Source organism: Acanthaster planci, linkage group LG15, assembly GCF_054643075.1.
Source record: "Acanthaster planci isolate LZ-2023a linkage group LG15, COTS_SCS, whole genome shotgun sequence".
Classification (NCBI taxonomy): domain Eukaryota; kingdom Metazoa; phylum Echinodermata; class Asteroidea; order Valvatida; family Acanthasteridae; genus Acanthaster; species Acanthaster planci.
The window spans coordinates 13,454,397-13,473,510 of NC_141791.1; the positions used below are offsets into that span (position 1 = coordinate 13,454,397).

Genomic DNA, 19,114 nt, shown 5'->3' on the forward strand with positions numbered 1-19,114 from the left:
GGGAACTGGTTTGCTGCGGTACACTCTCAAGGGTCTGGTATCACCCATTGTCCACGTGACCAAGACTGGAGGAATTCCTCCAATTCTCCGGAAATAGCCGAAATCTTCCGAAGTCGTCCCGTCTATATTCGGCATGTTCGGATGGTACTGTTGATGTTCGGTTATTCCCGGCTGGGTAGGTAGGCTAGCTGTTGAACGTAAACCTCCGAAACCTAATGACGACTGTTGACTCTACTACAATATTAAAATACCTTTACAGTATTACCCACCGGATATGGTAAATAAAAAGCCTCATTTTGGGGAGGTCGCCACTGATGAAATCGAAGACACCCTGGCTCTCAACTTGTAACTCCTGACCCTTGCGTCATATCTATTTATATCCGTGGGTGATGTCTGACATAAGATTTTTTATCAAGAGTCCATCAGCGAATCTTTGGGCAGGGAACCAGACTAAACACCCTAAGAACGACGTGCGCATGCTCAGAACTAGTAGAAAGGACATCGGTATGTTTTGCCGCCATCAAGCGTCCCAGAGTCTCCCGGTGATATATTTCAGAACAAAATTTTCTTGTTTTGGGAGGCAAACATTAAAAAAAAAAGTTTCCTTGTAAAGTTGGGTGACCCGTGATGTGGAGGGCGAAAATTGTATTGAAAACACAGAAAACCAAACCCAAATCAAACCAATTACAAGAGATTGCTACGCGCTCTGACACGGGGGCCCTTGTGGACTTATTACCTTTACCAGCAGTAAATACTGAAAGTATAGTTGCACGAGCTCAGTCGCGGAGCGAAGTTATACCTGGGAAAATGGTAGCCCACGAACACGGACTGCTAGTGGTGGGCTGTAGCAGGGGAAGGAGGCGAGAAAGAAAAGGCAAGATCAGAGACTAAGAAAGATCAGAGGTTGGATGGAGAAAGATTCGATAGCGGAGTACAAGGAGAGGGTTGGGGACAAAATGACTTTAGTACGCAGGCGAGGATCTAAGTCATAGAGGGCATGAAACACCGTGCGATAGAGGAGGAGTGGGTCCTGAATCGACTGAAGTGGAAGAAGGCTGCTCATTCGGCTAGCAAACGGGTGAAGTTTACGAAGAAGTGAAGTACGAGGGTGCTCTTCAAAGTGGCTCAGAAGAGGGCGCTGTTTCCAGAGCCTTGCTCACAGACGTGCTCGAGCTCTGATCAGGACATAGACATACGGTAAACGCAGAGCACAGAGGAACTGAACTAGATTAAAACCTGTGGAGGTAGTTGTGAATCATTTCGCTTACCCCCACTAGCTCTTAACACAGGGCGCTAAAAAGGGAACAGGTCTTAAGGAAATAAGTCATAAGTACCGTACCAACGTATAAAGCATTATTTGCTGTCCTATGCCTAATCAACGCATATACATTCAGTACTCACGTATCATGCACACGTAAGTCCTGACCAGAGATTTTAAATGAACTCTGTCCAATGAATTTTAAACAAAAAGTTTACGTAATGTATTTGCCCTTCCGTCAGCGCCCAATAACACAGGCACCGATTTTTTTCCACACAAACGCCAGGGTAATCAGACTTGAACGAAGACTAAAATTGAAACTCTGGAGGATTTTAAGTGCGACATATCAACAGACTATAGTCGCCTCTCAAGACTAGCACTAAAACCATTCTTTAAAAAGTATTTGCCCAGGAAATGGAGAAAGTGCAGCATGAGCTGAGGGGTAAGAGGGCGCTGTTTTCATGCTCCCTAAAAGAGAAGTGGCAACAAATCTTCCACTTTGTAGCAAATTTGTAAAAGTGGGCAAGGGCGAAAGGTATTTAAAATCTATCGAGAATATTTCGGGGAATTATGCGCTGTAGTGTATTTTAGGATGACACAAGGTGGCGCTGTTTCACCTTCGGAGCAAATCAAGTACAAAGGAATTTAAAATTCACACCTCGTATGCAGTTACTCATCCACACTTGACACCTTGAAACAAAGGACATATGAGTCAAAACAAACACAATCTTTCAATATGATACCGAAGAGTGTAAAAGTGGGAATTTGTAATAGGCTGATGAAGGATGGGGAAAATATGCGATCAGGGCAAGGGATGCATACACAAATAACGGGAGGGAATCCCGTGCAGTGACGTCATCGTGTCCAAACTACAGCCTTTTATCTGACGACTGTTTTATATCATATGTCGTTTTATTTATATCAGTCGAGTTAGCAACTGCCCGTTCACGTCATTTTACAGAGTTGCTTGAGTTTATTATCTGATTATTGAGAAATAAATAATGCTAATCTACACTTTATGTTTCTCAAACGACATATCGTTAAATGGTGGCACTATATAAAATACTTCCAATTTTAAATGAGCGTCAAAAGAAAAGGAAATACGTAATCCTTATGATATCCAACTCTCCCACCAGCTTCAGCTCAATCACGCCCTTGATCCAAACATGACTGTGCAACTGCTGTACAAAGGCACAAAACAGTCGTAGGATAGAGAGCTCTTGATGTTTTGGGTAGCCGACCATTCATGATCATCATGCACTCGTTATCGTGTACGTACACACAGCGAATACACACACGGTGCGGATGTCGTGGTGAACGCATCTCGATGTATCATGGCTTGAGATGAACTCGACCAGGAATTCCGCAAGCAGGTCTTGTCAAGGGAAGTAATCCCGGAGCCAACGATTTCCTGCCCAGCACCCATCCCGGTGAGTTGTTTTGGGGGTAGCCTGGCCGGTAACTTTGCATGCTTTGCGATGTTTTTTGGGGGCAGATTTTGTGTCCATTTCTAGCGTGGTGTCTGTGGCCAGGTGCATTTACACAAATCCAAATGACATGTGGCCACGATGTGTCATCGAGGTTTCATCTTGACGCCTGCACGACCACAAATAAATGTAATACAGGCGTTCATCATTCACTTCACACACTTCAATTCTACCCGCGACACATTAGGCTGGGTCTGCATCGAGTGTTCCGTTGAGTGCTAAAATTTCTTTCAGTTTGACTTGCCGTAGCCAGAACATTCAAATTTAACGTTAATCAGATATTGCAACACGATTTTGCAGCGGTGTCAAATGGCGACATCTGCCATTTACAGTTAGACCTGTGTGTCTTTTGCTTAGTATATAGGCCCTAGTATAAGTATGATACCCCATGAAATTATTCTGTAGTTTATATGATTTCAATCACCGTCTTTTATTTGGTGTGACATTTTCCCCACACCTTCGTAGTAATCTCATCAAAAGTGGTAGAGTAGACACTGTGATTGCACGGTTGAATTTGGAAATATTATATTGCTTCAAGAAGCATAAGGAAGGACTTGCCTTTATTGCTCTTTTTGACCTGGGTAATAAGTTGTTTTTACATGTAAATCTGAGTCCTGAAATTTTGCTTTAATTTTAGAAAAACTGAGTTGCAGTAGCAAGTCAATAATTTTCTGGTATTGTCTTTTCGGGATGTCTGTTTTTAAGTGTTTTGATGTAGTTTTGTTGTAAAACCACATGCGTACTGAATTTTGTATTGTCTCACTTTTAAAAAAAATGCTTTTATTTCAGCATTCGGCGCACAGTTTGTCAACCTGGGACACCAAGTTGTGGAAAACAGCAGCAGAATATAATTAGGTTGAGGTGTTTGAGTTGCACAGCTCGATCTGTGATGGTAGACAGTGCAATGGCTGACCCTGAGAACAACATTGTCCGGGAATGGCTGCGAACATTAGACCTGGCCCACCACCTGGACAGCTTCATTGACAATGGCTACGATGACCTAGAGACCTGTAAACAGATCGGGGAGGAGGACATGGACGCCATTGGCGTCCAGGACCCCCGACAGCGGGAAGAGCTGCGTCAAGCCGTGGCCCGGCTCAAGCAGGAGGGTGGCACTGCAGTCTACTTCACTCTCATGGGTCCCGACACCGACTACATCTACGAGGAAGACGTGACGGTGGACTACGGTTATGCAGAGGACGAGGACGAGAAGGTCCACTCCCTACTGGAGGGTGGCAGAAGCGGGATATGCGACTGCAGGAGCTGCGAGTGTCTCCAGGAGAGCCCCTTTGAGGTCCAGCCCCAGTGTTACCTGGACCGACAGCGCTGGAAGTGGACCGAGCACCACCTGCGCCGGGGGTCCTTTGAGAGTGCTGCTGAGTACCGGCGCGCCTTTTCGGAGCACTCCAGCAGTGAGACTTTGGCCACCAAGCCCAGATCCGCCAGTGCTGTGGAGCGGGGAGGCTTCATGGAAGCCATCGGGGGGATGAGTCCACACGAGCAGCAACGGAGGATGTTTCGCTCCCTCAAGGTATGTTGTCATAAATGTTTGCACCTCACCAACTTTACACAATTCTTCTGTGAATTATTTTAGAGTAAAGACAGGGCATGCTACCTACACGTATTTTGAAAGCTTCTTCTGTAAAGCTTGGAACAAAATACCACAGTTGCTTTCCCATAGAATTGAAGTGCGCTGCCCTCTTGACTCCTCATGTGCACATTATGCAAATTTGTTTTCAAACTGTCTGAAAAGGAAGTGTTGATTAATCACTTTTGGATCGAAAATAGAAACTTGACTGCAGCTGGCTTTGAACTTCTAATTGGTTCTTATAGATGCCAACATGGAACTAAAGGATACTTGTGTTCATCAGTGAAAAAAAACACAAGATAATGAAACATGCATGTATCTGCTAAACACGTGTGTAATATGGAATACTTCCCCTTGCTTAACCCTAACACTCCTCAATCCTTCACCTGTTGGAGGACTGAGGAGTGTTAGGGTTGTAGGTCAATGCCAGCAATTCCTGAACACCACGTTTGTTGTGGCGGCACATTAGCCATGTATATATTAATATACTGCCGTCAGAGTTAATTGATTCTGAATAGGAACCCCCAGGTCTCTCTCTCTCTGTTTTTCTGTCTGATCTGCTTGTACACGTAAGACGTACATGTATTTTGTGTGTGCGCCTTACTAACAAAAATAAATTTATACGCTTCAAGGATGCACTGACCCTACGTAATGAAAAGAGAGAGCTATTGTCACTTGGATTGTGATCTTAGCGTTAATGCAAAACTGTTCAAAAAATTCAGGGTTCTGTAAAACTTTTGCCATGGGTTTAAAGATAGGTTAAAAGTCTTATTTCAGGAGATACATGTAATTTGCTGTTATGATCTTCCGAGGATTTTTTTGAAAAGGAATTTATATAAATCCGTACCTGCCCTCAGTCTCAACACCGCAAGTGAATGTGCAGTGAAGCGGAGACAAGTAATACCGTTCCTGTCCACTGCACTCGATAGTGTCCGTCTACTTCCCGCGTTCGGAATGGGCATCCGATTTCCATATTTTGTCCCCCTATCGCTTCATCTTTTCCTTTGTTTCTTTTCCTTTCCACTTTGCTGTCATGGGCCTCTCTCTCTTCTAGTCTGACGTCGTTGTCGTCAGGTCATCTTGACGGCTTAGTGCTAATGCCCTCAAGACAAATATTTGCATTTTCTGTGCATATTTTGTTTTTTTGGGGGGGAGTTCTTTGCTTAAACGACCGTCCACAGCAACTTGAGCTTTAAACAGAAGAGCACTTAAACATGTCCACGGATCAAAAGAAATTAAAATACATAATTTATCAGACTATGTTTACACATCAAGTCCCTGAAATTTTTAAATTTGAAACATAAAAGAACTGAAAAATTGAAAATTGTATAATTAATCCTTTACAGTTGACAAATTACTGGTATGGCTTTAAGGGAAAAATGATTGCTTTTGGAATATTTGAAGCATCAAAATACGGTACACGTTATTGTAACGCAACTTTTCATATATACGCAGGTATATATGTAATATATATTTTTATTTCCCTAATGCCTTTTATCCAAAGCTTAGGCTGGGTTATACTTTGCAAAAGTATCAGATTAAACAGATGTATTCCTGCCAAGAATTCGAAAAAGTTGTGTGTCAACTCCAGCAAATTTGGCTGCGAACATTTCGTGATGTTGAATTTGAACTGGTCTTTTCACTTGTGTCTGGGTGCACGGAGGCCAGACATCAATCCCAAAGGGCATCCTTTGGGGCCACTTGATTTTTGTTTTTTCAGAAGTTCACAGAAGATGGGAAAATCTTGATAAAAATGTAAATAATTATAGAAGTCCGATTGCAATTTGTTCAAATTGATGCAGTATAGGCGTTGTCACTCTTCGTCTTGGCCAGTCTGTTGTCAGAGCGTGTCTATGCGTACATAATCAAGTTTTTCCATCTCGGGGACAAAAAAAATTCACAGGACAATTTGCCATCTAAGTAAATAATGTCTCCCTCTTTGATCTCTTCCCTCAACAGTTCGTGTAGCCGCTCTCGACAATAAATTGATTTCACAACTGCATCAAGGTGTTTTTCCTTTGATGGTTAGTTTTTTTCCTTGTTGTGTGTTTAAGTTTAAACGGGGAATGTGGGGATGTGACGACTTGACTCCCAGAACAATCAGTTAGTTCTTGCGTCTCCCCCTGGGAAATTTGAAGCTGGCCGTTAAATGTTTGAAATAGCTGCTGGGACACGTTTTGGTGCGACCTCGCACGTGTGAACACTACTCATGATCTTATCAATAGAAAAAAATTGCAACTGGTGTTTTGACCCAGTCATCAGACATTTAAACTTGAGTGGAGGTGTTTCCGAAACCTTGAGTTGCCTGCAACTTGAACCTGTGCAATTCAGACCAGGCCTTGAAGTTCCAAAATGTGTTTTACATTCAGAAGGAAGTTTAACATGTGACTAAGAAATCTGGTTTGTATTTTTTCGGGCCAGTGGAAAAAACTCCACTTGTCAAATTTGTCGGAAACGGAACAGGTCTTTCACAACCGGTCCTGTACTTCAGTGTGCCGTTAGGATTTGTGGTGATGTTGATTTTAACAACATTCAACACAATGCAGGTTGTACTATTGTCGCTTAGGGTTGCTGAGTTCTTTTATGTTTGCGGTGGTACCGCAAGGTTGTACCCAAACTGCAGCCCCATTGTTGGCAGGCTTAAATAGTGTTGCGAGGGGGGGAATACAGAGGGGCTTTGGGCAATCTCGGCTTTGCTTTCAGTGACAGGACTTGCCACTGTTAGAGTTGGGGATTTAGCTTTGGAAGTTTGGTTATCTGTTTGTGGATGCGTTCTGCCAGTGGTGGTGCATGTGGAAGTGCAGTGTTACGCTACTTTGCCAGAGGTGTTCTAGTACCGCTGCGATTTCTGCACACATTTAACATAAAAATCCGAATTAGGCACATATACCGGTACTTGTGCAGAATGCAGATAAAAATCATTTCTTTCTGCCTTTACCGTGTGAAAAATGTAATCATGAACAACAACAAAATATTGCATACTGCAATACAAGAACAGCAACATCATGGTCTCTACAACAACATCATGGTCTCTCTGATCAGTTCAGCATGGATCAAACTTTTTAGAAACAGTACCAGCAGATTGAATCAATACTCGGAAGACCATTCAACTACAGTAATACAGTGTGCGCATGTATTGTAGGTAGTGTACAGTAGGTGTGCACGGCCCATTGATTTAAAAATGATCTTTGATTTTGAACGCATAGGCGTACTTGGCACACAGACACTAAATATGGAAACTATGGACATTCAAGGTCTTGGGAAGCCCAAGATACTGAAGTACGGTACAGTGTATGGACAGGAAGAAAGGCTGGATAGGATCAAATGTTAATTGATGTTCACACCTGTTATTTGATCACTTGGTTTTGAAGTTAATACCCAACCCCCAGACTAGATAATTATTGTCGGGAAAAACCTCTTATCATTTTGTTGCATGGAGGAACTGTTTGAGGGGAAGAGCATTCCATTTTACCTTCCCCACCCCTGGGGTAAGTCTTACACCAACTGTACTAGGTTATCAGTAACATGATTCTATATTCCCGAATTTCAGCACCTGTCACATGTGCCACATTTACTGGCTTTGCGTCAGAGGGAATTCTGTGCACTTGTTCATGACAGTGGTTTAGTCATTTGTAAAAAGCCAAGGCTCCTTGAAAAGAGACTACATATGCAGGCTACAATGTCCACTTTTCATGACCACATGCATGTATGTACATGTATGTGTAGGGGGCTGTATGAAATGTTATGGGACAAGAAACCACTGGAGTGCCTACCAGGCAGTTTTTGGTAAACTTGAGGTCGTTTTCACAGAAATGTTTCCCATGGGTTGTGTAAAAGTGTCAAGGAATCGTGATGTACTGTACTTTATGCAGATCTAATGCATGTAACGCACATATACATGTACATGTACATACATCTATACATGTAGATCTTTGAATCTTGAGTTAAGATGCAAACTTGTGTTTTGTCTTTTGGAATACAATGTGCATAGCATGATCCGTACATGTAGGTACGGTGTCGTAGGTAACATCTAGATTAAGGTTGGTCACACCTACATCGACCACAGAGTATTTGTGGTGTTGCTGTGTAATCTCGCTTAATTTGTGATTTATGGTTCTAGTTTGAAGCTTGTGACAACTTTTTGAGCAAGATGTGTTCCCATGACCCACTGCACATTTACAGTTTACCTCTGTGGTACTTTTTTTTCCCAATTGCCCCCACTTGTTTTGTGTAAACTGTAATGTAAACAACATCTTTGGAGAATTTATGGGTCTGAATTGTATGACCTCAGTTGAAGGTCATGACATAGACTGACATGTATGTAAAACAAGAGATCAGGTAACCATGAAGGGGGACTTCATGGTAGAGATTGCATAACCACAGAGCTGCTAGCATACAAAAGGTGCTTTTGTTCTTTAAGTGGCCGGCCAGACAGGGACTTCCCCTGAAAAGGTCCACCTCTGTTGTTGAGAATTTCTCTACTGGTCATAAGGAAGGAATGTGGCAAATGTTCGCCTCACAGGGAGATGGTGATGTAATCCCACTAAATACCAAACACCTTGGTGTAGATGAAACGGAAGAGTTGTGCTGGGAAAGGAAGGCAAAGTATTGCTCTCCTCCTCTCTCTGGAATCTTGAGAAATCTTGGCTTCGTGTAGGGATAATTAGGAAGGAAATTCTTCCAGGAACATTCTTTCTAAGGATGAGTGCACCAGGGCCAAAACGAAAGGTGAGTTGTTTGGCAACATTTTGATCGGACTTTCAACGTGATTGGAAACTGCTTTTTTTTACTCCTTTGAAATTTGCCTGGAGATTTCCCCCTGCAGTAGCTTTTTATGCAAGCTGTCTGCACTTTTGTAACTTGGATATCCGAATATTCTTTGGTTTGATTGACAGGCCTGTTTTTGTTGGATGTGTCATCTTCTTCAAAGTGTCCAGGATGTAAAGAAATCGATGAGCAGAAAACTCTATGCAGATGTGTTTTCAAATAGAAAGTTGAAACTGAAACCATCATCATAATTATGTTTAACAGTTTTTGACAAAAGGCCTTTCTTTTTGCACTTTCGTACAACCTTTTCAAAGCCAAACCATCCTATACAGTGGTTTAAACATCTCAAAACTCTTCAATACTGCCCTCTAGGCTGGAAGAGTTGAAACCAGAAATGTTTGTATTAACATCAAACGATGCCGATTATGTCATGATACCCAGCAGTGTAAATGGCACGTTCATGAAAGGTTTCAGGAAGTAATCTGTATTTAAAATCAAAACTGACAAATTGTAAAACTAATCTATTTCAGGAAATGAAGTAAGCCTATTTATTTATATCTTGCAACACTTGTAACAGCAGATTGATGCTTTTGCATAGCTCTATAGGGGAATTTGAATTTACAAAGTTTGTCTGCCCATTCAAAAAATGAAGTTAAATTCATCAAAAAGCAAATGAAAAAAAACCATAAAAAACGGAGTTGAAAAATGATTTGAAATGTTAGTGTCAGCTTAAAATGGCTAAATGTGAAAAGAGAAAAAGTGATTAAATTGAAGGAAGAAGAAATTTCAAAAATTTGGAGCTTTCAAATTCTACAGAATGTGACTTCCTGGTTTGAAGAATTTGAAAGGATTCAGTGTTACTGGTGCCAGAAAGCAGGATATTACGTGGGGCTTTGTGAACCAATTCTTGTCAGAGTAGAAAACCGTACCATTAGGGTCCCAGATAGTGGTCAATATTTTAACGATGAGAAAGATCTCTGGCAAGAAAATTCCAAGGGATATCTGGTAAATGATTTCCAACCCTTCTTTTTGACCAAAAAAAAAAAAAATGAAATTTATGAGCAACATCCGAGACTCTGTACCATTGACGTAAGTAGTTTGTAAATCATGATTCTCATTTGGAGTTTCCCTGTGCCAATTCTCAGAGGCACGTCACAAAGTACAGGAGATTTCTCAACAAGGAAGCTGTCCGGCATTTGGAAAATCATTTTTATCCAAGCACTTCTGGTTTCGGTAGCGCTTTCTGTGCTACTCAAGGTATTTTTTTACCAGTGTTTACAAATCCTATGGCAGTGGCAGTCAGTGCTGTGGAGTCAGGGATTTTATTTTTATGGTACATGTAAAACATGCAGTCGATTTTCACATGACAACTTTCAAAACAGTGGCAATATTGTCCAAACTATTGATGTGCCATCCCCTGTGTTGTGAGTGCCAAGTGTCACTTGACGTTGCAAGTTTCTGTTGCTGTTAATTTTCATACTAAATTACACAAGAGTTCATCTTGTTGGCGTTAATCTTGTCAGATTATCTTCAGTGACCGTAGTGGCACCGATGCCTTCTGTTGCAATCGTTGACTCAACATTTTTGTTTTTCATCCTTGGAAAGAAAAATGAGTTTGTGTCGTCGGGACGTTTTCAAAGGGCTGTGCATAAAAGGTCTATTCTGTGAATAGGACTAATACAGTGTGCGTGGAAAGGATGCATTTTGTTCTGCTGAAAAAACAAGGCTCTGATTTTTACCCGAGCACCTCAGGTTGTGTGTATTATCCTGTCAAATTGTTTCCATTCTTTGTGTCTTTTGGCAGGCGGTTCAGGTTGTTATGTTTGGCCGGTAGAAATTTCCACCCCTTTGACACGGGGCACGGCCCTGCCCAATTATCCTCACCCAATTAGGGGAAGGGGGAAAAACATTTTCTGGTTAACAAGTCCCAGGAATTGTACCCTGCGCATTTGTAGGTTGGCAGATGTTTATGGTCATTAAAATTGGCTTGGCTGTGGGTACATGTATGTTTGGTAGACCTGCCTGAACGGGAAGTTTTTACTGCTGCATGTTCATTGTGCATTTTGGTGTAATGACACTTTAGTTCGTGTGCTGTCTTCTCGTAAAAAAAAATAATAAAAAAACTCTGTTTCTAATCCACACGTAGGACGGTAAAGCTAGCTGTAGTCCGGCCAGAGGCTTTTGCACAAGACCCAATTGCACAGGTTGGTCCGGGCTGGCTGGAATTGAGTCGCGGTCATCAGAGGAGAGGCAGCTCTTCCGAAAATGTTTCAAATCGTATATTTTTTTTCTCCCAAAGAGATGCCTCAACCTCATACAGACCAGCTAGTGCAGTACATGTGTTCGGGAAACAGTCTGTTGGACTGCAAGGCAGTCACTTTCTGCATTTTCACAGGTGGATCGAGGAACTGATGTGTGACCCACATGCAAGTGTGCAATGTTCACTTGACCGATAACTGTAGAATTGAACAGCACAAACAATGCCAGCCCTGTTTATATTTTGCTTCTTTTTATACTGTTTGCACACATGTACATCTCTTGCTAGAGTGCCTTGCACTCAGGGGTGAGAGCTGACAGTGTACATAAGTAAACACACTGTCCCTTGCCTGGCGGATAACACGAGGACAAATTCCCCTCAACAAGTCAATGTCCCGGCCACAGTGTTCATCCTCCCCTTGTCACGGTCTCCTGTGAATGCAAACAGACACAAAAGCCCAACTGGGGTCCCGCTTCAATATTTTCTGCGGGTCAAGCGGCAGACCCCATCCATCACCAACTGGACATGTCCATTGACAGGACCCAGTCTACATGCAGGTTTTGTTAGTAAGGGCCGGGGACTGTCATGAAAACACAATATAATCCAGGGAAAGTTGCTGGGGCCAATGAGTCAGGGCGCATGCATAAATTTTAATATTGCAAAACTAGATGCCATATCCACGTCCTGCATGCCCCTAAAGTAGACGGTGTTTAGCCGTGATTGAATCAGGTGGTTTGTCACTGATATGCTGTGGCAGATATTGGTAGCCGCATAATAGCCACAAACAGTTTTTTGGTCGAACTGTGAAGGAACTAACGGAAGTGTGACACACAGATGGTTTATTATTTTGATTCTAGTTTGTTGCATGTGATTCCGTATTTTATTTTATTGTGAAATCCAAACTATGTCCTTTGTACACCATTGCTCTATTTCTGTTACTCCCTGTTCTTATCATATTCAAGAATTCAGTTGTATTCTAAAGAAATTGTGTTGGTATTAAACAACATGGACATTTTTAAAGAATTGGTATGAAATGCCTGATATGTAATGTCTACGTGTGTCAGGTGAAATAATTTGAGAATGTCGAGGATGATGGCATGTTTGTGGAAACATTATTGAACCGACCCTTGCCCAGAAAATCCTATTACTTGTGCATTATCTCGGCAGACGCTATTTGCCTAATGCCTCGGACAGGATTTGGATGCATTAACGTGAAGATAGGAGACAGGCAGTTTGTAGGAATCACTGCTTAATGTCTGATCTTGCGTGTGTGCTGCTTGTCACAGGCCGTGGGCCAGAAGACACGAGAAAGTAACGTCGCTCGCTTCGCCGAGCCGCCGTGTGCAAAAGGGGTGAAGGAATTAACCCTCCGTGAGGATGTACATGTACATGTAATGTCTTATTGCCGTACGTGCAATCCGGCCATTGCGGCTTACGGTGCATGCATTTCCAATTTGGCTCCGTTGTTGTTCAAAGCCTTTGACAGTTTTCCCTACAACTTGTTAATATCCACCAGGCAATTATTTCACCCAGCTAGCTGTCTGTTTCTGACAAGTATTCCGTTTTTTTTTTCTACCAAACTGTCTCTTGTTTCAGGGGTTACATAGTTCAATTTTTTTCTTAGCTTTGCCTGTCGCAGAGATGTAAAATAATGAAAGTTGCAGCGGGACATCTTTCACTCGGGTCATGTCTGCATTTTATTCAGCTCGGCCTGAGTTGCTCATTTCACCTTGCTTTCCGTCAGCCAGACAAGAGTGTTCAAATATTTCGAGTAGGAAAAAAAGAAAGAAAGAAGAATTGAATAACCTTGGAACATGAAGCATTTGCGCTGACAGATAAAGCTTGTATAGTCTCTTAATTTATTCGTAGAATAAGTTAACTACTGATCTCTGTTATAGGGTCTTAAGAAATGCCCATCCTTGTTGAATTAATGAGAAGCAAGTTCTCATGCCATCTTGAAGTGAGGTTCCAGTTTGCCCTTGGTGGAACATGTCAATCTCGTTCTAAGCACCGTTTTCCATGGTGCATAAATTAATGAATTTGTCCTTTAAGACCTGTAAGTATTGAGCAGAAGATAGAGCTTATATAATGATTGTGAGATACAGAAATGTACAAATATCAGATCATACATTGAGTTTTTCATTAACTGTTTTTTTTGGTGTGTTACTCGTGATTTCAGGAATGCTATGCTTTTTGCTTGAAGTTGATGTTTGGTACTAAGGTGTGCTCAGATTTGGGACAGCTGTTTCCTTGAGTAATTTTTGCTGATTCGTGACAGCAATATAGTGATACCTTTTATCCATGAACCAGTTCAACCATGCCCACTGCTCATTTACCAGTGCATTGCCCTGAATTGTTGTGTAAGGTAATGCAAAAAAAAAAATTTGGTTTATTGCAAATGCACAGTGCATGTACACTATTCCCATATGCTGTCTAAAGCAATTTGTGTTAGGGGAAAAGATGTGTTTGGCAGGTCTCAAACTTTCAGGACGTGGGAAGTAGGCACCAAAAATGCTCAGGCTGATCTGAAACAACATCTAAACCAGGCCAAGCACATTTTTTTCCTTTCCGTAAATACAAGTTCTTTTCGAGTCACCAAGTGGAAACATACCATTTAAAAAAAAAGGGGAGAAAAAAATATGTGTACTTCAAAAATGTTACCTCCTCTTTTTTTCAGATATTTCTCTACACCTGTGATGGGTTTGTTCCTCTTGCGAGTAGTCATGAACAGTCTGGCGCACGCTTGCTGCACAGTGCCCGCGGTAGTGCATAGCTACAGGTAGCTGGAACTTAAGCAGCCATTTAAGGCTGGCCATGTGACAGGCTCTTGATCATCAGGAATGGCTGAATTATCTTTGGTATAAATATGTTAGTATATGCACCACAATTCAAGTTAGCCTTCTGTGCAGGTCGGTGGTTGATGACACCAAGATGTCATTTCAAAGTCAATAACAGATATTTCTTCATTTTTCCCCTGGTACTCACCCCCCCCTAAATGAAATAAATAAGATAAATAACAAGAAAGAAGGGAAAACAACTGAACACATTGTATCAAATAATTTCCTTCTCGGACCTGAGGCGGATATTAAAAAAAAGTTAGTCCATCCCTAGTCCAGGAAATGTAGACCTTTATCAGGGAGTGAGTTTGTTATCATTTGGCGTTCAGGCCGGAATGTTGCAAATGAAAACGAAGGCTTAATAGAGGGGCTGATCAATATGGAAGCCATGCTGGAGGATTTTCAGCTGGCGGCACACTTTGTTGTCATCCAGGGCTATTTTTGTTTTGCGGGTTTTTTTTTCTGGGAGCAAGGTATTTTTGATTCATAGCTGTACAATGTACATGTACATATCACCTTTGATAAGTGAGAGAAACAGGGCATGTGTACAAAGTACCTAATCCCTCAGGGATTACCTTGATAAATTGTGTGTCATAGAATTTTTGTTGGATGAGAATCAATTTTCTATGAGTCATTTTTTCTCTACTTTTGATTCAAACGATAATAACCATGTGTGTGAATACCTAATGTATTTCTATTTTTTATGTGTCAATTTAAAAAAAATTCTCTTGGCTTGGATACATTTTCATGTAGCAATAATTGGAAACTAAAATACATGTACAGCTAGACTTGGTTTAAAAAATGTACTCCACTTCAGCATGTACATGTTCATGTGTTCCATCTAGTATATTTTCAGATACGTGGATATTTCAGATTTCTTTACAATCAACAAAAACTGCAAGAAATTCATCTATTTATATTTCAGTATATCCTGGACAAATTACTTATTTTCCTTGAATGTTGCATTAATAAATACCACTTCCCAGATGGCGGCAAATCGTTGTGTCAAAGATAAACAGTTACTATCTGACACTCAATGTACAGTGAATGTACATGTACATACACACAGCACTTGATGCCTGTGGAGAAATACAAACAGTTGTTCCCAAATTACATCAATAGCCACTCTGCTCAGCCTGAACAATAGGGCCTATCATCGTGTATTGTGTTACCATCCTACTGAAGATAAGTTTACTCAGGGTATAATCCAATTTGATGAATCACCCGAATAACCATCAAATTATGATTGACTTCCAATTTATATGTAGCTGCCTGTGTGCCAGTGTCTACATTATACCATCAGGACCATATACGCCGGCGTTGATTACAATGGCCCGTCCACAGATTGATGGTAATGTTGCGCGTCAGCGTCCACCCGGGCCCAATAGCATTGCGCCATCATCTAATAAATTTTGGGGGGGCTTGGGCCGCGTAACAGTACACAAGACCAGGCCTTTGGGAGACTTTTAACAAGTGTAATGGCTAATTTCCATTGATAACTTTGCCTGCATGCCTAAAACACCAATCGATGGTAAAGGGGTTACCGCGACTGGCTGGTGTTATGTTTTCATTTGGGATGGCTGCAAATTGGATGTCATTTTTATCATAATTTGTCTGGAGGGCTAATGCAACGTTGCGTCTTCTCTGCGAGTCATTACACTAATAAGATTACTTGGCTAGGCTGAGCTGATGTAGTTACAAGAAAGGAAGAAGAAGAAGTGGAAGGAAAAAAAAGAGAAAAGAAAAATCCTCTCAATCTAATTTGGATGTTTCATTTGTCAAGCTTTCCAAATTGCACAGTTTTTTATAATGCAGCAAGATTAAGTTGAAGTTGGAATGTTTGACGTGTGTTAATTTTGCGTCAAACCATCAGAAATTTCTAGGGTAAGTTTACACTTTAGGCCTGCATTATTTCTTAACATTACAAACCAATGCTACATGTATGTTCAAACCTTCTGCTGTATTCCATGAAAAACATTAAATTCCTAACTTGATACACATTGTACCGGTAAATTTGACTGGAATAAAAACACCCCACACACACCCACACACACACCCAAATAACTCAAATAAAAAGAGCAATCCCAGAACATGTTATACCAGATAATTTGGAAGAGTGAAAGACCAATTCGTGTGCTTTTTGTGTGGTGCAAAATGTCTTGTATTAATGTATTACCCCTGGAAGAAACGAGAAATTGAACTCTCCATTTTTTTTTAAATCAGAAATTTACTCCACCATTTAGGCAGTAATACTTGTACCAGTATGTCAACTTTGAGATTGCATCAAGTTTTAACCTGTATACGCAAAGGTTTGTGCTTTGTCTCAAGCCTGGCACAAGGGTGTCATTCAATCATTTGTCGCATTGTGAGCTGAAAGCTGTCTTTGTGTCCTTTACCGTGAAGAATAATTCATTCATGTGGGGACATGGGGTCTAGTGGTTAGGGTTTGTAGCTTCTGATCATAGGGTCAGGGGTTCGAATCCAGCTGTTGGCAGCATGTTGTGATCTTGGGCAAGTCACTTTACCCCTATTTGCCTCTCTCCAGACGCGGTTGTTTAGCCGTTTGCGCCGAATTGGCAGCACCAGGCTAGTATACTCCCCAGGGAGCTGAGATGGTTTCAGGAATGTTCGTAGATGTGTGAGCCCAATGTGCAAGGATTATAATCAGCACAAACATTCCGTGACATTATTCGGTAACATTGAAAAGGGATTAATTTTGTAGTGTCTGAACCTAACGCACGTTTCTGTTAGGTCGGAAGGTGGGAGCAAGTGTGCCATGCTTACATTTGTTGCATGTGTAGCTGTGTTTTATTTGTTTGTACCTTTTTTGTGAGAAAAAAGCTGCACACCTTTGGAGAAACTCGGGTACTGTAGTAGAGAAATTGATTTCAGAAATCAAAGTGGACCTGTGAAAATAGCAGACGTGCCCAAGACAAACAACTAGTCATGATCTTGCCCCCCCCCACCAGATCGTTTGAGAAGCGCCCGGGTCCACATTTGCGCCAGGTCGCCAGTGCCTTAACACAATTTAAGGTTGCAGAGCTGGGGAACAATATCTGCGAGTGTCTCCGCTCTGCGCTGCCTGGCCCTGGCCTTGTTTAGAATTCGTCTGATTGAATTGACACCAATACAAGTGCCGTCAGGGCACGTACACCACGCTCGGGTGAGCTGAAATCTTGGTGAACGCCAGACTTATGCACAGTGACATTCAAGAAGATTTCCAGTGATTCATACAGACTCTGACTTCTTCAGGCTGTGAGGCGCTGAAGGAGCAACACACAGAACGAGGAAAAAGAGAAGAAGTTGGGAGAAAATGTTACAACAATTCAAAGTCTCAAAAACATGAAAAAGAGGCAAAAATACAAACAAAAACACCTTAATACATGCAGGCCCATATTACCATTTCAGTGTTTGACAAGAAGTGATGTTTCTAATATAGTGGTAAACTTTTGTACACCAATAAAACTTTACACTGTGCATTATGTTCTGTGGATTTTGTTTTTGAAAGGAAGTTAAGTTCATGTACAGTAAGACTTAATGGATACAGGTAGAATAACATTTCACTGAAATGATCAGGAAATGACCTGTAAAATATGAAGGGAAAAAATCTGGAAAGTTGGGTTTACATTTATTTACTGGTAGCTGCACTAAAAAAGTGCACATATGTATATGAAATTATGAAAATGTTGCAACCTGAACTTTGCTCTTTCTATAACGTTACAGGAAAAATATCATTGCTGTTTGTAATGGCTGCACTGCTGTGTTAAAGTATTACACAGTACCAAAAAACAGCCATAGGAGAGTCATTAAAACTCTCCTATGCAAAGATGTATTCTTGACAAAGTTGTCCCATCTGTCAAACTCAGTCACATGACCTTTACCCGTATGTGCATGTGTAGCCTGGCAAATCAAGTGGAAGGAGTTTTTGACTGACTGTTACAGCAAAAGAAGGGGTTGATCTGTATTCCTAATAGTATAACCAGTAAAAGAACATATGGTACAACGCTAGCATCAACTTCTGGGGCTAATAAACAGACCTTAGGAACCAGTGGCTTGAGGTGGGCCCTGTGTTTATGCACTGGGCCTCGTGCAGGAACACTTGACGACTTTATTAAATTCCTCCTTCCACGCAGTCAGAAAATATCTCTGGGAAGTCAAGTCAGTGAAATTTCTCACTCTGTTGAATGCCCTCCCCTCCCCGTCCCTTTTTGCTGTCCCCCTGGTGGTGTATCGAGCCGTGTCTCCATCCCTGAAGGTTGTTGATTTGTGGGGAGGGACGTGTTTTAATTGTCACAGAACCTGGAACGATTGCCGGCGGAGTCAGTGGAAACTTGGGGAGTGGTGTTTGAGGTGTGTAAAATTCAACTGCTGAGCCACAGTGGGCTGTTTTTCTTAGAAAAAAATGTGTGGTTAATGTAGTGGCGCACAATTTCAAAATGTCGGTGCAAATCTGCTCCAGCGAGTAGATGCGATGGGGCATGGCCAAAATCTGACCATTGCTCAGCCGTAGATGCATGTATTTCAAAGGAGGGCAGGCCGGACCCCCCCTCAAACACAAGAGGAATAGGATATATTGTTTGTAAAACAGATGTAACGTACAGTATACTAGTGCATCTTATGTGGGACTATACTCCATTTTCACTGGTATCAAAACAGGGGATTTAGAATTCTATTCTCATTCGCCGGGATTTATTTCTGTGTTTTGTCTGGAAAACATAAAGTACTCAGTAAAACAGAAACTCTTGAGGGTGATTTATGAAACACATACAATTTGTAAAAGGCAACATTTTCGACAAAAGTAATCAAGTTTTTCCAAACTAGGTTTTTCTAATCAATTTCCTTCACGGTCTCTGAATGCTGAAGTGCTGTGGTGAAATTGCTCATCTTGGGGATTTCTCTGGACATCCAGACCTTAAGAAA

General features: G+C 41.5%; 1 protein-coding gene across 4 annotated transcripts in view; it reads left to right on the forward strand.

The window, feature by feature from the left end:
• The first annotated feature begins 2,532 nt into the window (after positions 1 to 2,532).
• Positions 2,533 to 19,114, forward strand: part of LOC110978845 (SAM and SH3 domain-containing protein 1-like) — a 104,510-nt gene continuing 87,928 nt past the window's right edge. For 3 of the 4 annotated variants that reach the window (XM_022234134.2, XM_022234136.2, XM_022234135.2), the window contains exons 1-2: positions 2,533 to 2,688; positions 3,535 to 4,276. In XM_022234134.2, coding sequence (XP_022089826.2) covers positions 3,635 to 4,276 — 642 coding nt within the window. In that variant the 5' untranslated portion in view covers positions 2,533 to 2,688; positions 3,535 to 3,634. Of the gene's footprint in view, positions 2,689 to 3,534; positions 4,277 to 6,652; positions 9,062 to 19,114 lie in introns of those variants that run through there. The other variant, XM_087146282.1, reaches the window with a different exon arrangement.